The 23,590-nt window shown below is 56.8% G+C and overlaps 3 protein-coding genes across 8 annotated transcripts; 1 reads left to right on the top strand and 2 right to left on the bottom strand.

The window, feature by feature from the left end:
- Positions 1–4,430: 4,430 nt before the first annotated feature.
- On the bottom strand, positions 4,431–10,934 carry ODAD1 (outer dynein arm docking complex subunit 1). The gene is made up of 14 exons (XM_036742912.1): positions 10,015–10,934; positions 9,794–9,890; positions 9,448–9,637; positions 9,230–9,352; positions 9,037–9,150; positions 8,890–8,957; positions 7,684–7,871; positions 7,180–7,314; positions 6,627–6,709; positions 6,259–6,430; positions 5,753–5,913; positions 5,562–5,665; positions 5,141–5,219; positions 4,431–4,825 (listed from the first exon to the last, which is right to left on the bottom strand). The coding sequence occupies exons 1-14, from the start codon at positions 10,178–10,180 to the stop codon at positions 4,742–4,744; spliced, it is 1,764 nt and encodes a 587-aa protein (XP_036598807.1). The 5' UTR covers positions 10,181–10,934; the 3' UTR covers positions 4,431–4,741.
- Positions 10,935–13,532: 2,598 nt separating this feature from the next.
- On the top strand, positions 13,533–17,203 carry EMP3 (epithelial membrane protein 3). Of its 4 annotated transcripts, none has more exons than XM_036742887.1 (5): positions 13,533–13,642; positions 14,646–14,737; positions 15,435–15,546; positions 15,925–16,065; positions 16,164–17,203. In XM_036742887.1, the coding sequence occupies exons 2-5, from the start codon at positions 14,660–14,662 to the stop codon at positions 16,322–16,324; spliced, it is 492 nt and encodes a 163-aa protein (XP_036598782.1). In that variant the 5' UTR covers positions 13,533–13,642; positions 14,646–14,659; the 3' UTR covers positions 16,325–17,203. The 4 variants fall into 4 exon arrangements, with proteins under 4 accessions (XP_036598782.1, XP_036598784.1, XP_036598781.1 ...); XM_036742889.1 differs by having other exon boundaries at positions 13,539–13,642; positions 14,587–14,737; positions 16,164–16,951; XM_036742886.1 differs by having other exon boundaries at positions 13,539–13,668; positions 16,164–16,951.
- Positions 17,204–17,551: 348 nt separating this feature from the next.
- On the bottom strand, positions 17,552–22,882 carry TMEM143 (transmembrane protein 143). Of its 3 annotated transcripts, none has more exons than XM_036747073.1 (8): positions 22,778–22,882; positions 22,109–22,347; positions 21,576–21,680; positions 21,088–21,282; positions 19,702–19,832; positions 19,055–19,334; positions 18,213–18,393; positions 17,552–18,132 (listed from the first exon to the last, which is right to left on the bottom strand). In XM_036747073.1, the coding sequence occupies exons 2-8, from the start codon at positions 22,337–22,339 to the stop codon at positions 17,909–17,911; spliced, it is 1,347 nt and encodes a 448-aa protein (XP_036602968.1). In that variant the 5' UTR covers positions 22,340–22,347; positions 22,778–22,882; the 3' UTR covers positions 17,552–17,908. The 3 variants fall into 3 exon arrangements, with proteins under 3 accessions (XP_036602968.1, XP_036602970.1, XP_036602969.1); XM_036747075.1 differs by having other exon boundaries at positions 22,109–22,356; positions 22,779–22,850; XM_036747074.1 differs by lacking the exons at positions 17,552–18,132; positions 18,213–18,393 and adding an exon at positions 18,401–18,960.
- Between the last annotated feature and the right edge of the window lie 708 nt (positions 22,883–23,590).

Here is a 23,590-nt window from a genome sequence, read left to right as displayed (position 1 = left end):
TTGGGGTTTCTATTTTCTCCTTTCCATTGACAGGGCCACTGGCCCGACTCCAGCCCTCGGAGCTCATCTTTCTCATGCCTGGGCTGTTGACTTAGGAAGGCTGCCCACCACCAAAGAGCCTATCTGCTAACCCATTGTTAACACTGGCTGCCAAAGTGACCAAAGTCCTCGGGCACTGGTCTGACCTCATCCCTCTCCCTTTTAAGGAGCGCCATAGCTCCCTATTGCCCTGGGATCAAATACTGGTTCCTAAGTCTGACGTTTAGAACCTTTCACAGCTTGACGGTAAGACTTTCATTCCAGATTTATAGATGGAAGGAAGGAAGGAAGGGAGGGAGGGAAGGGAGGAAGGCAGGAAGGAAGGAAGGAAAAAAGGAAGAGAGGAAGGAAGTAAAAAAGGAGGGAGGGAGAGAGGGAGGAAGGAAGGAAGGAAGGAAGGAGAAAGGATTTATTAAACACTATGTGGAATGCACTGTGCTAAATGTGCATTGATGCAAATTGAAAAGTAAAACCTGCCCCCAAGGAGTCCGTATTCTAATGAGAGAGACAAGGAATATGGAAGGTTTCTGCTTCAAGGTAGATGGAGAGATCCCCTGGTCTGGAGGTGCAGCAGGTAGCCAGGAATGTAACCAGCAATGCTGGTGTGTGAGATGGATTTTACGAATCCAAGAATTAAAAACAGAGGCATCTCAAGGTGAAAGTAGAAAGGAAAATTTATTACGATCCCACGGGAAAGGGCCACCTGGATACCAAAAGGACTGGGGGTCCTCTCAGTGTCAGAGCGCACTGGACACAGAAAATTGGGGTGTTTATATAGGTCCCTCACCGCAATTCCCCCTCCCAACCTCCTTCCTCTCAGCTTGCAGACGTAAGCTTTGAGGGTACAATCTGGACGATAAATCTACCCATGGACAATGGCAAGGAACAAACAGTATGGTGATTTTTGACAAGCAGGTGACGAACATGAACTTCCCACCATTCTTATTTCATTCTACTATCAACCTCAAGGTAGTAAATCTGTCTTAATGACAATGACAATGACGATTGAACAAACAGTTCGGTTATCGGTAACAGGCAGGAATTATTTGTTGGTTACCTCATCTTCACATCTGTGGCAAACTAGCCTTTCCCATCACCCTTACATCTGTGACGGATATCCCCAGCACCCTTACACCTTGTCTCCCATCATTCATACCTAACTGATCTTGCACGTCTACATTGCACCTGGCTTTCCGGCTTTTCATTCATTTTTCTGCTGAGCTGAGGGTCCCTTATCCTGGGGTCAGTACACAGGGGGTGAGCATCGTGTGACCTATCCTTACTTTCAGAGGATTTTATGGTTGCTGACTTATTCACCTCAACCCTTCTTTCTTCCAGGCCTCTCGCCATTAGGTAAATACACAGGATGCGAGCATCCTGTGTCCTGTTCTTAACCTCGGGGGCCTTATGGTCACTAGCTAAGCTTGTGGAGGGGAAAACATCTAGAGAAATGGCTTTACAGAAAGGAAAATATCTAAGTAGAGAAATGGGATTCACTATCCTACTTATTTCTATTTATTTAATTTGTCCTCTTTTATGAGAGGTCTTCACTCGTCCCACACACTGGGGTTTTTTCATTTCTTTTTTTTCAATTACATTTTGAGTTTCGGGTTGTCTCCCTCCCTCCCTTCCTCCCTCCAACCCCACATCAGAGAAGGCCAACATAGATATATGGGAAGCTATACAATACATACTTCCATCTATCATTCTTTTTCTCGATGTGGACACTATCCTCCTAAGTCCTTCATAGTTGATTTGAATGTTCAGGTTTTGAGAACAGCTTGATTGTTTACAATCACTCTTTGAACAATGTTGCTGTCACCGTATATGACTGTCTCTTGGTTCTGCTCATTTCACTTTTCATACTATACCACAACTTAGCCATTTCCCAAGCGATGGGCACCCCCTCAATTTCCAGTTCTTTGCCACAACAGAGAGCTGATATCTATATATCTATATCTATACATATACATATACATATACATACATACATGTAAACATAAGCAAGCGTAAACATACACATATATTCTTTTCCTTTTTCCCTGATTACTTTAGGAAACAGACTTAATAGTGTGATATTACTGAGTCTAAAGGTATACATAGCTTTAGAAATCTTCGGGCATAATTCCAGATTGCTTTCCAAAACAGTTGGATCATTTCTTAATAGTAATGCCATTTAAAGGTTAAAAAAAAAAGTAATTTGCACTGATAAAATCATGTGATGTTGAACCACTTGAGAGTGCCAAGGACTTTGGGGTCAGAAACTTTCTTTTCTGGGTCTTCAGTAGATGTGGCTGCAGCATCTGAAGGAGCAGGGGCCAGGCTGATCTCTGGATGGTTACCAAGCAAACCTCCCTGCCAGAGGCTGCTTCCCAAGATGGCTGAGGGCATCAGGCTGAAGCATGGCTCTTTCAAGGTTCTTGGGTTCAGGGGACCTGCTCAGGCTGTCCCCAGCAGGGACTAAGGGGAGTTTGTGCTCAGTGGCTAGTAGCAATGGCCTGCCCTGCTTCGTGGGTGATGAGAGGCAGCTGGTATTGTCTGTTACTACACAATCTGAGTGTTGGAAGGTATCTGTGTCCAACTCATGTGACCCATAGATCCAAGGGGTTTCCACTATAACATACCCAAAAAGGAATCTCTCTGTGAAGGCCTCGGAGGAGTCCTCACCTCCCTGGGCAGTCCACTCCAGGGGAGATGGGGGCATGGCAGCTCTCATTGTAAAGACATTTTTCCAGACATCAAGCCTTAGTCTCTTTGTAACTTCCCCTCATAGTCCCATCCCTCTTCCCCATGACCATCCATGAAAATACTTCAAGACAGTTCTCCCACCTGCCCTCCCCTCCTACCCTCAGGCCAAACACTCCCAGTTCCTTCTACCAACAGAAGCCCTCCACCAATTCTGTGAACCAACCACTGGCTCTCCTGCATGACATCATGATGGACCCCAAGGCCTTTGTACCAGCTGAATGTCTCCCATGTTGGAATGCAAGTGCCTTCATTCTTTAGCATTTTTAGATCCCTTCAAGGTGAAGTTCAAAACAGCCCCCCACCCGCACCCCACCCCCATTAGTGTTTCTCTTTACCTGCTTCGGAGATAGGTCCTCTTATGTGTGTGTTGTACCTTCAGTGAGCATTCTAGGGGCAGGGACTGATCTTATTGAAAAACAAAAACCCCTCTGGTATTCTCTGGTCCTAGCCCATAGTCTGGCACTCAGTGAGTACATGATGTAAGAAATGGGAGGAGGAGTTTTGTTTCCACAGAACTAAAGGTGTGCTTCCCCGCCCTCCCCCACCCCAGCTTTAGCAGAGACCAGGCCTCAAGGTCGGTCAGGTGAGAGGTCAGAGGCTTGTACACATGTGCATGCTTTTTGAGAAGGCAGTCTGGGGAATAGAGAGGCCAAACCCACTTGAACCAGTTCAAGCTTATCTAGGGTCTGGTCTTGGTCAAGAATCCAGGCCTACTGATTTGCATAATTTGCATATGTTAAAGAGGGAAAGTAGGGGAAGTAAAAGAATATAGTTTAATCCTAAACTAAGACAAGGAAAATCTAATTAACTTCACTTTTGCTTCTGTATCCTTATTATCCTACCTGTATAAACTGTATAACCTAGGAAAACTATGTAAAAAATAAAGATTGTAAACTAACCATAAATCTAGCAGGAGTGGAGGGAATGGTTACCCCTGCTCCTGCAGCTGTATCAGAGTGAGTGTTCCCTTGAGCACTACACTTGCTCTCTCAAGGAGTATAATAAAATGTTTTCCTTTGTCCTCTCTGGTCCTGAGTTCTTTGGGTGAGAATATGCAAATCACATGGATTTTTCTAAGGTCAAGTGAAGGGAAGCAATAGACAGTGGAAGCTTGCCAAGCTTACTCCTGGATCTTGCCTTGGAGTGTCCTGTGATCCCCACTGTGGTGTTCAGAGGGCTACCACTCCGGATTCCCTTGGGGAACCCTGTGGTTTGCACAGCCTTCTTAAGGGGACATCACAAGGGAATCCTGTGGTCTGCACAGCCTTCTTAAGGGGATATCACTTGAGACTTCCGGCCCTGTCTTGTGAGCTTTGTGATCTTACCGCTGCCCTAAGGGGCCATCACTGGGGTCTTCCTTAGGGTCTGACCCCTAGGAGGCCCTGTGATCCCCACAGATTAAGGGGTGGCTACCACTTGGTCTTCCTCTGGGAGTCCTGTGATCTGTACAGCCTTCCCTAGGGATTATCACAGGGTTCTTCCTCAGGACTTTGGCCCTGCCTAGAAAGTCCAATGATCCCCAAAGCTGCATGTTCTCACAATTTGGGGAAGTCCAGTGATCCCCAAAACCACATTTCTCACAATGATAATTGGATTGAAAGTGATTGGAAGCAAACAGAGGACAGTAGCCTTACAAGCCTGGCTGGGGCAAGCACCTTTTATTCCCTGAGGTCACAGCATCACTGGACCCCGGCCCCCCCATCTCCACCCAGGCCTTGACTACACTCTGAACTTAGGAAAGGATGTAAGGAAGCAAAGACTTGGGAAAGGGAGAGGCACAACGGAGAGACTGTGATGCCCCCATATAGGGGCAGCCAAGGACTCCCAGGGCTGAAGAGAGACAGACACGAAGCTAGAAGCCCTGGACATGGTGGGGGGTGGGGAGGGCTGGGCAACAGAGAGGACAGGATCTCCAAATAGAGTGGGGCCAAACACTTGGAGGTTACACCTTGGCCTATGCAGAAGGCTTTTCTGATGCCCTCTTGCTCACTGTCGTGGGTGTGGGCATCTGCTCTTTGCCCTGTTCCCGTTCCTGTATCTGTATTTTGTTGGGAGAGGAGTAAGAAGGGAAGAGGCAGTCACAGGAGGGGGAAGGCATGCAGAGAGGATGAAGGAGGGGGGAATAAATGGGGTCAAGAGGACCCTGGAGAACTGGGAGGTGGCAGGGGGAGAGATATGAGGGAGGTAAGATGGAGGGGTCGGCCAGGGTGTGGAGGGAGGGAGGAGGATAGGAGACAGAGGATGGGGGCAGGAAGATGGAAGGGATGGTACTTGGGGATGATGGGGAGCATGAAGAAGAGGGATGGAGGGGGACAGACTTTAGGCAGGCTCCCCCAAGGCCCCCCCTTCTCACCGCCTTGAGGACTTGGGCTAAAATCTCCTCCCGAGTCAGGGGCCGTTCGTCCATCTGCTCCAGCCCCACGGGATCATCCCTTGGATGGAAGGCTCTGCCTCAGACACACTGAATCCTCTCCTCCCCCAGCGGCCCTGCATTTCCCTTTCCCCATGGTCCCCCAGAGGACCTTTGTTCCTACATCCCCCAGCTCTCTGTCCCTCTCATCCTGCCCCTCCTTCTCTGTGGCCTTCCCAAGTCTCCACCCATCTCCACTCTGACCTCCAAAGCCACCTAACATCTCTCCAGGTCCCCCTGAGGCTGAATCTTTCTTCCATCCCTCCATTCCAGAATCCTGCCCTACGGCCTCCCCTTCTTTGTTCCCATATCTGAGCCTGTCCCCCTTTCCCCCTGGGCCCTCAGTTTCTTGGCAGCGCCTCACATATTGCTGGGGGCCTGCGGTGGAACATGTTTCTTGGGAATGGCATCCTCACTCTGGCCCAGGAGCCTGAGGGCGGTGGACTGGGGGTTATAGTCAGTGGATTCCTGAGGGAGAGCAAGGGTGGGGGTCAGCTGGGGTGCTCAGGCTTGACTCTCAGCCCCGCAGCCCTGGGGATGTGTGTTTCCGCCCACCGAGAAGCTGGTGAAGGCCTGGGCGGCCAGCAGGTCAATCACTCGCTGCTCAATGAGGCTGAGAAGCAGCTCCACGATCTTGTTCCCCATGTGGCTGCTTCCCAGGAGCTCTTTGAGCCTGGTGTCATCACACTTGGCCTTGTAGAACAAAGACTGGATGGCTGCAGGGTGGGCCGGGGGGGGGGGGGGGCGGCGGGGTGTGGAGGGGAGGGTCAGCAAGGGCCTGGGCAGCCCAGATCCCAGGTGGCCCACCCATTGGCCCCTCCTTCCCTTCAGCCTCCCTCAGACCCTCGGTTTCTGTCTCTCAGGTCCTGACTCCCCGTCTTCCCCTCCTCAATCCCCCTTACCTGTGCCCACCCTCCCCCCCACCCAAGTCCTTGTGCCCTCCAGCGGAGAAGGGCTTGGGGACTTGCCCTGAGGTCACCTAGGTCCAGGGGAGCTGAGTGAGACCTCGGATCCCAGCTTGCACCCTGCCCTCTGTCTCTGCTGTCCCCAGGGTCCCTCACCAGCCTTAAGCTGGTCTAGGATCTTGTTCAGATTCTCGTGCTTGGCCACCACCACCTCAGCCTCCTTAGCCAAGTCCACCTTTCGCTGCTCCAAGGCGTCAAGCTGCTGCCGCTTGGGCCCCTTGTCAGCCTCTTCTTGAGCCAAAGTCAACTGAGCCAGGGCATCCTGGATCTAGAGACAGCAGCAGCAACACTCAGGAATCCCATGAGGTCTGCAGGGTCTTTTGTGAGCCTCCCATGGAACGGGAAGTAGGGGGCATTATGTCTAGTTTTACAGGTGAGCCTCAGCAGTCACGTCCCCGGAAGCCGGGCCGCCAGTGTGGCCCAAGTAGCTGGGTGGAATCGGGGTTCCCGTGGGGCGGCCTCACCTCCTGAATCTCCTCTTTGAGCTTCTCCATCTCTGAGTTCTGCTCATTGATAAAGGTGAACTCGGCAAAGTTTCTTTCCTCATCTGAGGAGAGTGGAAGAGAGAGACAGGGAGACTGGAGAGAGCCAGGGAAAGAGAAGGGAAGGGGGGGGGAGCAGGGAGAAGGGGGAGTGCACAGAGGGAGGGTAGAAGGACAGAGTGGGGAGAAGGGGAAGGAGAGGGAGGGAGGGAAAGAGAGATGGAGTAGATGGGGAGCCAGAAGAGAAGAGCAAAGAGGATCAAGGGGAAGCCAAGAGGGAGAGAGACTGAGAGGAGGAATGAGGAAAGGAGGAGAGAGAAGGACAGACAGAGACAAGAGACAGAGGGAGGGACTAAGGGGGGCCAGGCCGGAGCTGGGATAGGAAGGGGAAAGGGGAGAGGAGGCGCGATCTCTGGCTCGCACCGCACAGGCCCTGGCATGGTCGGGGAGGACGGCCGTGGAGTAGCCCCTCTGGGATGGGGCTCTGGGATAGGGCTGCCCGTGGCTGCCAACCGACCCTCCCTCCTTCCCTTACTTTCCAAGTATGTCTTTAAAATGTCCTCGGCGTTGCTCTGGCCAGTGATCTCGCCCAGCTTCTCCAGCACCTCCTCGTACTGCAGAATGGCTTTCTCGTGGGAGGTTTTTCGGAGGCCCTCGGCCACCTCGCGCTCTGCCGGGAGCCCCAAGGGTCAGCAGCCCGCTCCCCAACTGGCCGTCCTCCCCTCCTTCCCACTCCTCTCTTTTCCTCCTCAGTTTCTCCTCAGGCCCTTGGTACCCCTTCTCCCAGCTCCCCCTCTGGCTGCCGAGGCCCGAAGGGCCCCACTGGAGGCTCCTTCTGCAGAAGGATTCAGAGAAAGAAAAGCCTCCAGCCCCTTCAAGTCTTCGGTTTCCCTCATTGTCACATCCACTGGGAGGATGATGGACATGATGACGTCTAAAGAAGTCACATGCCCTTGGCCAAGCCTCTGCCTCAATCTGGGCCTCAGTTTCTCTCTCTGCCAAATTGAGGGGAATTCTGTGGTCCCCCCTGGGCCCTCACCCCGCTTGCGCCGGGCCTCCAACACCTCAGCATCCACCAATCGCTCCTGGTTCTTGGTAATCAGGAAGTTGTGCAGCTGCTCAAGGTGGCAGATCTGCCTCTGGACCACCTGCAGCTCAGCATTGTACTGACTTATGTCCTTGTCCAGCTTCTCCTGCAGCTGGGTCAGCTTCAGCTTGGCTTCCTCCCTGCCCGAGGTGGGGCACAGAGGCTCGTGGGGGGTGCGTGGCGGGGCACAGAGGCACATGGGGGCACAAAGGCATGTGGGGGATGCAGAGGCACATGGGGGGAATGCAGAGGTGAGGGGCCCACAGAGGTACATAGGGGCCACAGAGGTACATGGGGGGCATAAAGGCATGTGGGGGATACAGAGGCATGTGGGGGGGCACAGAGGCACATGGAGGGCACAGAGGCACACAGGGGGCCACAGAGGCACACAGGGGACCACAGAGGCACAGAGGGGGGTGCAGAGGGACATAGGGGTACAGAGGCATGTGGGTGGGATGCACAGAGGCACATAGGGGTGCAGAGGCACAAGGTGGCACACAAAGGCACGTGGGGGGCACAGAGGCACATGGGGGTACAGAGGCATGTGGAGGGATACAGAGGCACATGAAGTGGGTGTAAAGGCTCATGGGGAGCTGCAGGGGCATGTGGGAGTGCAGAGGCACATGGGGGGTACAGAGGCACATAGGCTGAGTACACAGAAGCATATGGCTGGGCCCGAAAGGGCACCAGTAGGGCAAGCCCTCTTGAAAGCCTGGCTCCCTCAGCCCTGGGTGGGGCCTCAGGGAAGTAGCCTGAAGACACAAGGGGGGCTGGGAGAAGCTGGGTGAGCCTAGGGTGGGTTGGAGCTAGCTTCCTCAGTTCCAGACAGGGACTGTACCAGAAACATCAAGGAGCCTGACTCCCTCACCCTGGAGAGGACAGGGAACATCCTGACAGATTTGGAGGATGGTTAACTCCACACCACACAGGGTCGAAGAGATACCTTATGGAGGGAGCTGGTTCTCTCAGAGACATCTAGAGAGGAGGAACTTGGTGCTGCACTGGGTCCCAGGTGCCAGTCCCAGCCACATTGAGAGGAGGAGATTGGCTCCCTCAGTCCAATAGAGCCACCCCCAGCCTGTCACAAGCCCCAGTGCCCACACTCACCCAGTGCAGAGAGGGCACACCCTGGCACACCAGGGAAGAGCCAAAGGTTACCTGGCATCAAAGGCTGAGTTGGAATCGTCTATGTGGGATCGAATGTTGGAGCGGATGTCCTGCAGCTCCTGCTTAGCATGGGCAGCAGGTTGGTGAGGGAGAGAGGCTGAACCCAGCTCCCTTCTCCCTTTTCCTAGGGGCCCTGACCTTCTTCAGCTGGTGGTTGATATGCAGAAAACGATTCCTCTGGTTGTGCAGCAAGCCCAGCTCTTCCCGAAGGACCCTATTCCTCACCAGGTGGGTGTCAAACTGTGTGTTGGCCTGCAGGGCATCAGGATGGCAGGGTCACCCAGCTGGCTCTGCTGGCCACCTGGGACCCCCCCCCATCAGGAGCACTCACCCGGTCTAGTTGGTTCTCCAAGATCCTCACTCTTCGGAGGTCCCCAGCCTTCCTGTGCAGGACTAAGCCTGGGCCCCTGAGGTCCTTCAGTTGCAGCAACACTCGATTCTCCCACTTGGCAATCTGGGGCCCCGAGGGGCCATGGAGAAGGGACTCGGTCGGTCCTGGCTCTGCCAGCTACCCCCGTGGCTCCTGCACTGCCCCCTCCCAGCCCCCACCTGTTGGTCCAGCTTCTTCAGGCGCTCCTGCTCCTGGACCACCTCCTTGTCCAGCTGCTGCCTGCGCTCCAGGAGGTTTCGAAGGTCCTTCTCCCGCGCCTGGTCCAGGAGCCTCCTGGCTTGGCTCTGCGAGATCTTCGCCTTCACTTGAAGCTCGGTCTGCTCCTGCTGCAGCCGTTGGATCTCCACCCTACCAGGTCGGAGCCCAAGAGAACCGGAGCTGGCCCGCCGCCCTAAGTCACGCCCTCATCTGTTCGACAGAGGGACCTGCCCTGGGTGGCCAGAGGGCTCGAGAATCCTTTTCCCATCTCCCGGCCCAGCCTCCACCCACTGGCCCCAGGCTCACATCTGCTTGTGGATCAGCTGCTGGGTCTCCCGGCTGTAAGCCTGCCGCTCCCCCTCCATCACCCGGCATTGTCTCTGCAGGCGGCTCAGCTCCGCCTCTGCAGGGCAGGGGGCAGGCGGCAGGCGCTGAGCCGGCTCAGCCGGGGCGGAGCGGGGCTGGGCCAGCGCCCCAGCTCCAATCCCCACCCCCCCCCACCCCTGCCCCGGGCCGGCAGCACTTACCTGAACTATCCATGTAGGCTTCGCTGTCCTCCGAGCGCACGCTGCCGGCCAGCAGCATGGTGGCTAGGGGGAGAAGTCTACTTGGGGGGCTCTTGAGGGGCAGTGGAGGATCCAGGTTGGGAAGTTGCGGGGAGAGGGGCGCTGGGGACCCTACAGGTCTAGACATGGGCCTGGCCCGGCTCTGTTGTGGTCCTGGTTGCTGGGGCGACAGGGTCAGCGGCGGGGATTGGGGAAGCTGGCCTGGGCGGGACGGAGGGCTGGGACCCCTCCCTCACGCTCCTCCCTCCTGTTTCCCCTTTCCCCTTCTACGCCCTCCTTCCCTCTCCCTCCTTTCGGCCCTCCCCCGACTCTTCCAGGGGGAGGCTAGCTCAGAGCATCCCTTCCAGACGCCTCCCGGGGCTGGCCGAGCCGAGGCATGCGAGCTAAGGGGTAGGAGCGGGGTTGGGAAGGAGGGGCTGGGAGGACATGAAGACGCCCAGGGGCGGGGCTAAGGGGTAAGAGATGGGGAGGGGGAGGAGTCCAGCGGGAGATTTAAGATATAAGAGAAAGCTTTGGGAGGGCGTGGGGGCAGGACTATGGGGATGGGAGCTGTAGAAACTGGGGGCTGAGGGGCGGGGATCAGGAGGATTTGAGGGGAGGGGCTTGGAGAGGAATTAAGATGGAGATTTAGGTGAGGGAATTGAGGAGTTGCTGGGGTTGGCTGAAACTGGGGGTTAAGGGAGAGGGGCCATCTAAGAGCAGCAGCCAAGGGACTGAGGGGGACAGGCCGGAGGAAGGGGAGGGAGGAGCAGCTGAGGGGGCGGAGCTAAGGAGAGAAGGGTGGCAAATGGAGAGTAAGTAGGCGGAGGGAGAGCTGCTCACCGCCTCCTGCCTCGCACCCCCGCATAATGCGCCTGGGCACCAACAGTCTTCGAACCGCCAAGGAGCAGGAGGCGGGGCCCTGGGGGGCGGGGCTTCCTGGGCTCCTCCCCCGTTTTCTCAGTGGAGGGGAACCCCGCCCCACCCTGGCCCCGCCCCCGGACCGATCCGTTCACCACGTGCTGTCAGCCTGCGGCTCCCCGGGGCTGGGCCTCGAAGGCAGGCGGGCTGCAGGCCAGCTCCCGGCTCAGTTGCCCGCGGGACAGGGCGTGCCCCAAAGCTGACTGCGGTTTCCTGTGGGAGGAAGCAGCAGCCTCTTCGCTCTCCAGCTCTCCTCTGGGGCTCAGCCTCAGCTTGGCAGAGGGCAGCCTCGGACCCTCCTAACCACGCGGACCCGGCGCGCCCATCTCCCACCTGCCCACGCGGGGAGGCCCTCTGGGCCACAAGTGTTTTCTGCCGTCAAGATTAACTCTGTCTCTTGCAGCCGTGGCTCCTGGTTGGGCCAAGCAGTGCTTGCTAGTCAGGAGAGCCGCGAGAGTTTGGAATCAGGGGCCCCGGGTTCAAATCCTGCCTCGGCTTATGGGCTTAATTGAGCAAGTCCCTCTCGATCTGAGCGGAGCTTTTCCCAGTGGCAAGTTTGAACCTAAGCCCTCGGACTCCCATCAAGCCCGGGACTCTTCCTGGGTATCCAGCAGTGCTCGGGGACACCAGGAGCAGTAGGTGCAAAGAGAAGATAAAGACCTGTAAAATTTGAGGGGCCTTCTGAAGTCACCAGCTGGTGGGTGGCATAAACTCCACCCCATCCTAAACTGTGGCTCCCCTTCCACACCCAAATTACTTGTTAAGTATTTTATATCTAATTACCTGCTTATCCATTGTACTCCCCACCCCCACTAGAATAAAGGAAAAGCCCTAGGTTCAGGAACTGGTTGTTTTGGCACACAGTAGGAGCTTAATAAAAGCTTGTTGGATGGAATTGAACTGAATGCAGCTGGGGTCTGTCCAGGGCAGAGCACAGCAGTCTCATCACTTATTTCCCTGGTCTTGGACACCAGGGGTCTTTACCCATGCAATCCCAGAGCCTTTTGGGTAGGCTCCCCTGGGGGGAGGGTGAGGAGGCTGGCTTCTAAGGCCACATACCCAAGGACCTAACCACCCAGTCAACCAATCAACCAAGTACCCACACAAGAGCTGCCCAACTTTCCCCCCTCTAACACAGGTCTAACACAGGCATCTTGAAGATTCCTGTCCCTGCTCTACAGGTGTCGGCACTGAGTCCCAGAGCAGTAAAATTCTGAGCCAAGACCCTAAATCGGGTCTCCTGCATCTCATTCCAGTCCTTTTTCTGGGAGGCCAGGCAGCTTGTCATCACGGTTTATGCCTCCCACCTCCAAAGGGATCCAGACATCCTTGTTGACCCCTCTGAAGCCTCTGACTCTGCTCAACACTCTCTCCCCCTTGATCCTCTCTTCTCTCTAGGTTGTTGGGACAGCCTCCCTCTCTGACCACTCCTCCTCTGCCTCCTTTGCTGGATTCCCCTCCAGATCAGGCCCTCTTACCATAGGGGTCCCTCAGGGTCTGTCCTTGATCCTCTTCTCCTTCACCTTGGAGATCTCCTCAGCTCCCACGCTATTCTCCCCTCAACTGTTAAAGTGATTTTCCTAAAACACAGATCTGACGGTGTCATTCCCCCATTCAGTAACCTCCAGTGGCTCCTTATCACCCACGTCCAGGATCAAATACAGAGCCCTCTGGCAGTCAAGGCCCTTCACAACCTGGCCCCCTCCTTTCTTATACCTCACTCCCCAACACATACTCTTCAATCCAGTGACATTGGCCCCCTGGGCTTTCCCAAAATAAGACAGTTCATCTCTGCTCCCTACATTCTCTCTGCCTGTGCCACATGCCTGGAACACTCTCCACCCTCCACTTTGACTACTGACCAAAGCCTTCCCCAGCCCCTCTTAATCCATTTGACCTGTCTATAACTTGCTTTGTATATACTGTTTGTTCATGTGTCATCTACCCCATTAGATCATAAGCTCCTGGAGGGCAGGAACTTCTAGCCTTTTTTTTTTTTTTGTATTCTCAGCCCTTAATAGAGTTCCTGGCACATAGTGGTGCTTACTAAGTATTTATTGACTGGTTGACTTCCCAAGGCATGGAAGCTACCTTCCCCAGCCCTCAGTCTCCACAAGCCCTAGGGCCTGGGCAATGGTGAGAGAAACTGGAAGATGCAAGGTTGGAGCAGACAAATGAATAAGACGAGAAGCAAACAGACATATAGAGAGATACAGAGACAAAGAGAGAGAGAGGGAAAAAGTCGGAGAGACACAGAGACAGAGACACAGAAAGAGGTGTGTGATGATGCATGATTCAGTGGAAGCTTGGGTCCCTCCCAGGCTTCTTCTGCTGGTAAATAAAAAGGAAGTAAGAGTATACATCCCAGAGGCAGAGAAGAGACACCCACAGACAGAGAAATGCAGAGAGAGTCAGAGACCTAGGCAGGGAGGAAGAGCAAGAGTGGTTTGGACTAGATTAAGTAGGGAGTGGGTCTTCAGAGGAAGGAAGAAGGGAGGGAGAGAGGGAGGAAGGCGGGGGCCGAGTAGGGGGTGGAGGGAAGGAGGGAGAGAGCAGGGCGGGGCAGGGAGGCCGGGAAAGGGGACTGAGCATTAGCTCTGACTTCCTCTGGCTGCGCTGGCTAAGTGCTTCTCCGTTATTTGAGAACGAAAGGAGCCTTTGAGACCACAAAGACCCCATCTGCCTTCAGGTACCTTCTACCTCGCCAAGGAGAGGGTGAGAATCCAAAAGCACTCAGTGGCTACGAGAAGGTGGGGGTGGGGTGGGGTGGGGGGAGAGGCAACATTCCTTGGGATCCACAGATGGGACGTCCCTTCCCCCACAGATGCGGGGGAGGAGGGTGTTCTGCCAAAGACCCCAGCTGTCTCTTCCATCCTCTGGGGATCCAGGCATCTGGGCTAATAGCCTCTACTCCCCAGCTCAGTCTCACAAAGACGTGAGAATTCCCTGCCTTCCTCCACCTCCAACTTCCAGACCCCAGTTCTCCCTCTTGGTCCAAGGGTCTCTCTCTCAACTAATTCCCTTAACTGCCCTGCACCTCAGTTTCACTCTCCTAGGGATCAGGCTCAGGTTTCCTATCTCAGCCCTGTTAGCACCCAAACCTCCAACACCCCCTATCTCATTTCCTTAGCCCCGAAAGGCCCCAGGTATCTGGCTGGCCTGCCCTTAATGGAGGGATGGGCAGGGAGGGAGGGCAGGAGCAAAGCCATGGGGCTGGGGTTCTGGTGGGAGAGAAGGGGATGAGTCACAGTGACTCACTCTGACCCCTCTCCAAGGAGGGGGGAAGAGGGAAGGAGAGCCTAGTGGATGTCTGGGTCCCTGGGGCTGTGCCCCACCCCAGTTCTGAGACTGGGGGAATTGCTGGGAGGAACTAGGTGGGGCAGGTTTCAATCCTCATATCAGGGTTCTAGTTCTTAGAGGACCCAGTGGGTGCAAATGCATCGAGTGTGGGAGGGGGGAAGTGAGGGGAAGATCCCAATCCAGCTCCACCCCACACACGTTCCCTCAGGAGCCCAAACCCCAAGTCCTTTGGGGATGCAGGCGTTTCCTCCAGCTCCAGAGGGGAATATCCAGGCTGGAGTCCCCAGCCCTTCCCTTGGAGCCTTAACGTTTCCCCTCAACGGTTCCTGCCAGTCCAGGGCCCCAGGTGTCCCCGGTACCTAGGTGCCAGGTTGAATCTCCCCCTCCCCCAGACTCTGTGGGCACCATGTCCCTGCTCCTGGTGGTCGTCTCTGCCTTGCACATCCTCATTCTCATTCTGCTCTTCGTGGCCACTCTGGACAAGGTGAGACTGATGAACTTGGGAGGGGGTGTTCTTCCTCCCTGCTCCCACCCCCTTTCCCCTCTACTCACAGCCCGGTCCTTTCAGTCACTCCGAAAGCATCCAGCCATGCATTACGATTCAGTACTGGCAGGTGCTGTGCAAAGCACCTCTGGGGTACAGAGACAAGAGGGAACATTCCTGCCCTCATAGGGCTTACATCGTGAGGGAGAAATGATACATACACACACACATGCACATACATAATGTACATGCTTAACACACATGCAGACACACGCCTGTACATACCTACGTACAGTACATACATGCATACGTACAGGAGGGAGGGCACTGGCCACGGGCGGAGATGGGGACCAGAAGTGCTGATGGAGAAAGCATTTGAAAGGAGGGACACAGAAATGAGGGGGGCGTACCCCAGAAAAGGGGGTGGGAGTGCACAGATGATGAGTCTTGGAGGCTACTACCCGATGGGGCCAGACGAGGAAAGCATTTTAAAGCTGAGCAGAAGGGTTGATGTTCTTAGCCGAGAGCCAACAAGGAGTCAGGAGTCCATTGAGGGGAGAGATGTGGTCAGACTGGGCCCCACCCATCAATCCTACTCCTCCCAAGCAGGCTCTGCCCCTCCCCCCCCATCCCCCCATCCCTGATTCTTTTTTCTTCTCCCACCCACCTTCTTTTCTTTGACATGGACTGGTCTCAGTCATGGTGGATCCTCCCCGGGAATGACTCACTGAACCTTTGGAAGGAATGCTTGGCATACTTGAACCAATCTTCCCAGGAGGTCTGGGAATGCAGAAATGTCAGCGAAAATGGTGAGGGAGAGCACACCCCGACCCCCAAAGCTACACCTGTGCACTGAGGGGGGCAGGAGGGATTGGATTGCCACGGCCCAGGGGTCAGCCCTTGATTCTGAGGGGCGAGTCCCAACACCCAAGACTTCCAGGGTTGGGATCCCACTTTCTGAGGAGTGTGGGGCCAGTGCAAATGAAGGAATGAAAAAGCATTTATTAAACACCAACTATATGCTGAACACTGTGCTAAGTGCCAGAAATACAAACACAAAAGGGACAGCGTCCCTGCTCTCGAGGAGCTTTACAGGCTAACAGCCTGGCTGAGGCACAGCCGAGGGAAGGAAGGGAACCTGGTGGCTCTGGCACCCTGGGGGTGGCTAAGAGTCTGCCGCTCCCCAGGCTGGCTGAAGGCCGTGCAGGCCCTCATGGTCATGTCCCTGGTGTTCTGCTGCCTCTCCTTCATCCTCTTCATGTTCCAGTTGTACAACATGAAGCGAGGAGGCCTCTTCTACGCCACCGGCCTTTGCCAGCTCTGCACCAGTGAGTGACCAGGGTGGAGCTCGGGCGGGCAGGCGCTAGACTGGGGGGTGCAGGGAGGGCCACAGGCATGACTCCCTCTGTCCTTCCCCCACCCCCAGGCGTGTCAGTGTTCACCGGGGCCCTCATCTACGCCATACACGTCAAGGAGTTTCATCATCCTAGAGGCTCCTTCGGCTACTGCTTCGCCCTAGCTTGGGTGGCATTTCCCCTGGCACTGGCCAGCGGCATCATTTATATCCACCTGAGAAAACGAGAGTGACCTCCCCCTCCCCTGGCCAGCTGGCCCTGGCTCACAGCCCCTGAACCAGCGAGACAGCAGACGCCCCAGCCCTGCCTCCCCGTGCTACCTTGCCCTGGGTTAGGTCCTGATCCTGGAATCTCAGTTTCTGCCTCTGGGGAATGGGGGAGTAAGAAGGTGTTTTCCGTCCTCTTCCTCCTTCTTCTGGCCCAGCCCCTCTGACATGCACTTCCTGCCCCTGACACTTGGTGCTCTGGGGTCCTTTCCAGCTCTGACTCAGGCAGCTGGTGGCACAGTGCCCACACAGCTGGGCCAGAAGTCAAGACCTCAGTTCAAATCGAGCCCCTGGGCAAGTCATTTAACCTGCTTGCCTCAGTTTCCTCACCTGTAAAATGTGGATAATACTAGCACCTTCCTCCCAGAGTTTGATCAAATGCAATATCTGTCAAGTACTTCCCACAGCACCTGCATACAGCAGGTGCTCTGTAAATGCTCCTTCTCTCCCAGTTCTAATGGTCCCTTCCTGTTGTAACAGGCCCCTCCCGTCCTGACACCCTGTGGGCTCAAGATCCCTGCCAACGTCTGGCCTTTAGTCCCGGGGTCTCCCGGAGCTCTGACCCTCTTTGATCGTACTGGATTGGGAGGGGGCAGGTGCCATCTGTCCCTCCCTAGGCCTTGGCTTCCCCAACTATAACCAGAAGGCACCCACTGTAGGGAAAAGCCTTGGGGGTGGAGCCTGGAGACTTGGCCTTGGGCCCTGGCTCAGGCACATTGTCTGACCCCGGCTTCTTCCTCTCTTCAATGGGAGAGGCCCAGCCTAGCTCGGACTCTTCAGATCAATGAGACAGAATGCCACAAGATGCTAAAGAGATACGAGGGAGTAAAGCGCTTTGTAACCTCTCAAGTGTGAGCTGATTATTTCCAGTTCTGTGTGCCAGACACTGTGCCTTGTGGCTGACTGCTCCAGCACTCCCTGGGGGTCCCCCTGTGGGGCCTGCCCCAACCCCACCCTCCCAGGCAGAGGAGAAGCCCAGCGGAAGGGAAGAGACACACCCAGCCAGGTCCATTCCCACATTTTATGAGAGCATGGCAAATACCTTTTTCATGGGATGCCTGGGCATTCCAGGTCCCCACCACCAGCCTGCTCTGGACTCACATGGCCAAGTCTCCCAGCTGCTCACATTGAGGGGTCCCTGCTTAGCGAGCCTTGCCCCCTCAGTGGCAGCCCTTCCCCCATACCACAGAGAATGGTATAAACAGGGTTTATTTCTTTGGGAACTGGAGGATAGATGGGAACAGGGATCAGTATTGCACATGGGGGGACATGGGGTGAGATGGAGTCAGAGGTAGCATTGGCAAAAGTCGGTATTAAAAAATACCGGGGTCTGGGGAAGGCACTGGCATTGGGAGGGGCAGATCCTGCTCCCTTCCCAAGAGGCCGATGGCAGCAGGGAGCAGCAGAGACAACTGGGTCCCCAGGGTCGTGCGCCCCTCCATTCCTGGGGGAAAGGGTGGCCCTTGGCTGTGAGTCTCAGCCCACCAGAAGCCAGCCGGGCCAGCGCTCCGACCTGTGGGGCTCTGGTAGGCGAAGAGATGACAGGAAGCTCATTCCCTCCTCAGCTGGATCCCAGGAGGCTCCAGGGATCTCTGAAGCTGGGCAGCCCAGGAGGGGCTAGGGCTTTTGCAGAGATCGGGTGGTAGGTCAGGGGGCACCTTTCGGGACAAGGCTTCCAGGTGGCTGAGGGCCCGGGCCCCGTTGAAGGTCACTTCACAGCCTGATCGAGCCAGGAGCCAGGCCTCTACAGAGTCCTGCAGCCACTTGGCGCTCTCTAGAGGAAGGGAAGGAGCAGATCAGCAGGTGAGCCAGGGCCTTGGAAGTCAGGGGCTCGGCTCTCAGGGCGCTGCTTACCCTCGGGAGGCCCCAGACCCCTGCGTCCCATGAAGCTGTAGGCCAGCAGGACTTCCTTGGCGTGCTCCTCCAGTGCCCGGTGCACTAGGGCCGTGATCAGCTCTGAGTTGTTGGAAGTGCTCCGGAAGTATAGCATGTGAGCCAGCTCCAGAGCCTGCAGGTTCCGGCGCTGGCCAAACATCTGAAGCAGGAAGGCACGAGGGAAGGGACAGGGCAGGGAGCAGAGGGGACACAGCGGGGGCAGGAAGGAAGAGGGACACAGCGGGGCTTCTGTAGGCGCTGTCCACTCACACTTCAATTAAATGCGTTCATTGGATTCCAGACTGTTGAGGACCCTACCCTGGGGCTCTGGGGCTGCTCCAAGGAGCCTCATGAATTCCATCCCCATGGATGTTCCATTTTATTCATTCATTCAAGAAGGAGGTGGAAGCCTCAAGTGAGAGGCCATTCAGAGACACTCAGAGAGAGGGCTCAGGATGCCTGGGCTCGGCCCCACACCTGCAGCTCCCTGGCTGGGTAACCAGCCTCGGCTCCCTTAAGCATAGAGAAGTGGTGGGGCCAGATAGCCCTCAGGCCCCTGCCAGCCCTAATGGTCAGGAATGGGTGCACATGTTTCACAGTCTGGGGGCAGGGGGCTGGGGCAACAGACCACAACACCCTGCCCTACTTCCCAGGCGGCTCCATCACCCCCATATACACACACTTGGCCCGAAGACTCTGCCCCAGGCGACGGACCGCCAGGCAACACCTGGAAGTGCAACGTTCTCACATCACAGATGGGAAACTGAGGCCAGAGAAGGCCACCACGCCCCCGATGTTAGGCGCCCCGGCCCGGGGCTCACCTGGGAGGCACGGTGCGCCATGAAACCGGCAAAGAGCAGCAGTAGCAGCGAGGTGGCCACCTTGAGGTCAGACAGGACCACCATGCCCACGTTGACGAAGAACACCAGGCCCGAGACCAAGAGTATGGTGTTGAGTAGGGCTCGCTGCAGGGGGGGTGTCCGCACCTTCAGCTCTGGGAGGAGCTGCTCCAGCCCCTCCAGGGGAGTGTCCTTGAAGCTCTTCAGCACCAGGTGACTCCGCTTGGTGCGGGCCGCCACCACTACCCGCTTAAAGTAACGCCTGAGCCCCAAGGGCCGGGTCAGGAACTTCCTGGGACACCCACCTGCCCTCCGCAGCAAGCCTTAGGGGGTTGACTGGACTGGGGGAGAGGAGAGGGTCTATCCCTGCCCTACAAAGGGTTCTGGGGCCCTGTAAAGCAAAGGTGCCTTCTAGCCACCACAGTCTAGAAGCATTCGGCTCTTCTACTTTCTACCTGGGTGACCTGGGACAAGGATTGCTCTGGATCTCTGGCCTCGAGGATCGCTGAGGTCCCTCCCTTCCAGCTCTGACCCTCGGCCAGACTCCTGCCCTTCTGGGGAGCTAGACTAGACAGGCTCGGGCTTCCCCTCTCCCCTCCTGGCTGCTCTGGCCGCTCTGTGACACTCACCGCTCGGCAGGGGGGGACTTGGTGAAGAAGCCCCGCTCGGAGCCCACGATGGACTTGAGTGGGAGCCGCCCCACTCGCTGGCCCAGGGCCCAGAACTGCATGTAAGTGTATTGGTCCAGGTTGATGGTCACCTGCAGGCACAAGAGGCGGTGTGGGGTGGTGTTCGGTGGTGTGGGGCAGTGTGGGGTGGGGCAGGCCTAGCTTGGTCTCTCTCTCTCATCCCACCGGCCCCTTGGAACCCTCGTCTCCCACCTCTCCAGGCTCCTTCCTGCTGCCTGTCCCTCCTCTGTTTCTCGGTCAGCCACCAAGGAGAAGACACTTGTTCTTCCTCCCTCCTCCTCTGAGATCCGGCTTCCCTGGGCCTGCCCTCTCCCAGACCTCTTCCTGGCCACACTGGACTGATCGCCTCACGCCTCCCCTCTGGGCAGACAGCTGACACTGTGCCCGTGGGGGATCTCTCCTCCCCTCATCTCACTGGCCTTCTCCCTCACTCCTGACCTGCACCTCCAGCCCATCTGGGCCGCCTGTCCAGAAAAGATGCTGCCCAGGAGCCGCAGCTCACACAGCTCTAATATCCAAGGCTGAATTTGAACTCAGCTCTGGGCACCATGGTGCCATCAAGCTGCCTTAGCAGGCCTCTCTGTCCAGGGCTTTCCTCTCTCTAGCCTCTAGAGCATCTTGGAGGTTCTGCAGACCCAGCCCCAGGCTCCCACTGCGGTGCCCCCAGACATCTCCAAAGTCCCCCTTCCTACTCTCTCTGTCTCTTCAGAAGGCATTGCCCTGGGCCTTCTCTCCCCCCAGCTCTGACATCTGCCCCCAGACCAGCACCCAAGCACCTTAGCTGGATGACTGCCCTCCCTGAAACATGCTCCACACGGTGGCCCAGCTGGTCATTACCCCTCCCGACAAGTTTCAGTGACTCTCTTTGGGGTCTGGCCCAGCTGCATATTCCGTTCTTCACATGCCATGTGCCAGCCAAGGCGGCCTCCATGCCATAAGCTGCACAAAAAGTCCGTTTCCCCCTTCCCTGCCTTGGCCCAGGCTGCGCCTCCTGCCTACGGAGCCCTCCCTCTTGGCCCTCAAAGCTCAGCTCAGGCACCACCTTCTACAGGATGTCTTTCTGGATCCTACCAGATGCTAGTTCCCACTGATGTGACATCTACTTGGTAAATATTTCAAATTTCCTTTTCTGGGTGTATGTTGTGGCCCCCAAACACAGCATGACTGCCTTGAGAGCAGGGGCTATTTCCTGGACTTTGTAGCCACAGGGTGGGGAGCACGGAAGGGACTTAATAATTGTGTCCTGACTGACTGCCCCCAGCTTCCACTTCCCCCAAAGGATTTCCAGGGACCCGGGTGCAGGGCAGAGTCAGGTGGGGCTGCTACCTGAACCTCATCTTGTGGGTGGTGGACCACAAGGGCATAGGCCAGGGCATCCTCAGACAGTGGGGAGAAGTTAGCTTGATCCAGCAGTGGCGCCAGGGCCACGAGGACCTCCTGCTCGTTGGCCAGGCGCTGCGGGTCCGTGAGGGAGGGCTGCTCCAGGGTCTCTCGGTCTGGGTTGATGGGGTCGTACAGTGCCTGGAGGGCAGGGGCAGACACTAGGTCAGGTCCGCCATACGGGCAGCAGGGGGGAGATGCTGCCCACTCCGCCAGGACCTGCCGAGAGCCGTAGCTCAGCCAGTCAAAGCGGACCCCAGAACTGGACTCCTGGCCCAGACACTCGGGTTGCCTAGACCACTTGTGGCGGTCTGGCACGCTGAGCACGTCAGGGCCAGGCCCTCACTGACTGGGCTGGGGCAGACAGGACAGCGCCTCCTGGAAGGCACAGAAAGCAAGTGCTCCCCATCAGAATAAGGCACTTGGCTCCTCACCTGCAGCTGGGTCAAGGTGCTGTTATACTGAGACAGGATGCAGGAGTCAACGTGGGACGCGAACTGCAGGAGCGCAGCCTTGGCCGGAGAACTGGAGTGAAACTCCTGGGAAGGGGAAACTGGACATTGCTATCTCAGCCAGGAGACCCTCCCTGCCAGCAGCCCCAGGGGTGTCCCCATCAGCTGAGAAGGGGAGGTCCTGCTGCCCCAGGGGGGGTCCTTACCAGCTGGGAGGTGGGGGTGGGGAGGCCCTGCTGCCCCAGGGGCGTCCTCACCAGCTGGGGGCGGGGAGGGGGAGGGAGGAGGAGGAGGAGGAGGAGGAGGAGGAGGAGGAGGAGGAGGCGGCGGTGGAGGAGGCGGCGGCGGCCCTTCGGCCCCAGGGGGCGCTGGGAGTTGTGGTTCTAGGGACTTCCCCAGTGCCAGCTGGAAACTACAACTCCCAGCATGCTCCAGAGCAGGCACTCCGCCCCGGGAAGGAAGTGGTGTTTTTGACAGCCCCGGGGGCTGCTGGAGCCTGTAGTTCCCCAGGTGACCTGCAGGAGGAGCTGCAGCAGCTGGTCCTTGGAGAAGGGGATGAAGCGTTCCTGATACTGCTGGGCCCAGTTCCGGGGCTCCGTGGGGTTCCACATCTTCCGATACTCCCCCATCTTGATGGTCAGGGACGAGTGGGGCCGGGAAGCGGCCTTGGGGGCCCAGGGCCTCAGCGGGGGCCGGGGGCAGCCCCACCACCCGGCCCCACAGGCTGCTCGGGCCGCCCGGAGCATGCTGACTCCTAACACCCCGAAGGGAGTGGGAGGGGGAGAAGGCTCAGAGGCAGGCACTACATTGCAAAAGCTGGGGAGGGTCACAGGTCACGGGTCACGGGTGCCTTTCCCAAAGCCTCGCCCTCCTCCCTCTCTGCCCCGCAAGAAGGGACAGCCCAACTCCTGGCAGATAACTGGGTACCCAGGCCCAGCCCACAGCCCCCCCATTCCTCCTCCCCCTTCTCTCCCGCAGCACAGTAGGCATGAGGTCAGGGGTCAGTAGACAAAGGTCACGACGTAGACATGTTCTCCCCCACGGCACACCCTCTGGGCAGGGCGGGGGTGGGAAAGCTATTTGGGAGACGGGTTTGAATGCATCTCACGAAACCCCCGGGTCACCCCAAAGCCCTGCATTAAGAAGTGCACCCCCGCCCCAGAAAGCCTTTCCCTCCCCCTCACCTTAGAAAGGTTTGGTTGTCATTGAGCCTGGCGCACATGCGCAGGGTCAGCAGCATGGGCCTCCAGGTGCCGCTTTATTCAAGAGACGGCGCATGCGTGGGGGTGAGGGAGCAGTTTCTCCTCCTTAGGTGGCTTTCTGGACCTCGCATGCGCCTACAAGGAGGAGTGTAGGGGCGGGGCTTGATGAGTGGGGGCATTCTGGGGAGTGAGCTCAGACTATTTCCTCCAGGGACTTCCCTGTGGAGGGAGAGGGGAAGAGTAGCTAAGGTTCCGTTGCTGAACGCATGCGCACACAGCTGGCGATGATTCAGAGGCGCGCGGCTGGCTCGTGTGTGCCTCAGGCCAACGGCTTCCGAGGCCCCGCCTCCATTCCTCAATGAGGGGGCGTGTGTCTTGGGGGCGTGGCCTCCTGTCGGCCAATAGGCTTTCGACGCACGGAGAGGAAAAGGCGGGAAAAAGGCGGGTCTGGGGAGAAAGCTGCTGGGGCAGGGAGGTCGGGCGGGAGGGGCTACAGGGAAGGTGAGGGAGAGAACCTCCCCATTTCCTGAGGAGATTCCCCCTACTTCTGAGAGGGAGACCCCAATTCTTGAGGAAATACCCCCCATTCTGAGACTATCCCTTTTCCCATTTTCAGAGGAGATTCCCCCAAATTTGAGGGGGAGACCCCCCTTTCCTAAACAAAGTTGCTCCCCTGATTCTGAGTGATCCCTCCAATTCTGAGGGAAGACTGCCGTTCTCAGAAGAGACACCCCAAGTTCTGAGATGGAGACCCACATTTTCTAGGGAAATTCCATCTAAAGATGACAGGAAACC

This window comes from Trichosurus vulpecula, chromosome 2, assembly GCF_011100635.1.
Source record: "Trichosurus vulpecula isolate mTriVul1 chromosome 2, mTriVul1.pri, whole genome shotgun sequence".
In the NCBI taxonomy this organism is placed as follows: domain Eukaryota; kingdom Metazoa; phylum Chordata; class Mammalia; order Diprotodontia; family Phalangeridae; genus Trichosurus; species Trichosurus vulpecula.
Note: the sequence above shows the minus strand (reverse complement) of the source record. Positions and strands in the feature narration are given on the sequence as shown.

Bases quoted from the DNA above. Each gene is read 5' to 3' on its own strand.
- ODAD1 (XM_036742912.1), bottom strand. From the start codon at position 10,180: ATGTCTAGACCTGTAGGGTCCCCAGCGCCCCTCTCCCCGCAACTTCCC. The intron at 6,431-6,626 runs GTGAGGCCGCCC...TGCTGTCTCTAG, and splicing joins TCAAAGAGGAGATTCAGGAG to ATCCAGGATGCCCTGGCTCA. The intron at 4,826-5,140 runs GTGAGAAGGGGG...AACAAAATACAG, and splicing joins TAGCCCAAGTCCTCAAGGCG to ATACAGGAACGGGAACAGGG.
- TMEM143 (XM_036747075.1), bottom strand. From the start codon at position 22,833: ATGCTGCTGACCCTGCGCATGTGCGCCAGGCTCAATGACAACCAAACC. The intron at 21,681-22,108 runs GTCACCTGGGGA...TCCCCTTCCCAG, and splicing joins TGCTGCAGCTCCTCCTGCAG to GAGTTTCACTCCAGTTCTCC. The intron at 19,833-21,087 runs GTAGCAGCCCCA...TTGTGCCTGCAG, and splicing joins ACCCACAAGATGAGGTTCAG to GTGACCATCAACCTGGACCA.
- EMP3 (XM_036742887.1), top strand. From the start codon at position 14,660: ATGTCCCTGCTCCTGGTGGTCGTCTCTGCCTTGCACATCCTCATTCTC. The intron at 15,547-15,924 runs GTGAGGGAGAGC...GCCGCTCCCCAG, and splicing joins CAGAAATGTCAGCGAAAATG to GCTGGCTGAAGGCCGTGCAG. The intron at 16,066-16,163 runs GTGAGTGACCAG...CCCCACCCCCAG, and splicing joins CCTTTGCCAGCTCTGCACCA to GCGTGTCAGTGTTCACCGGG.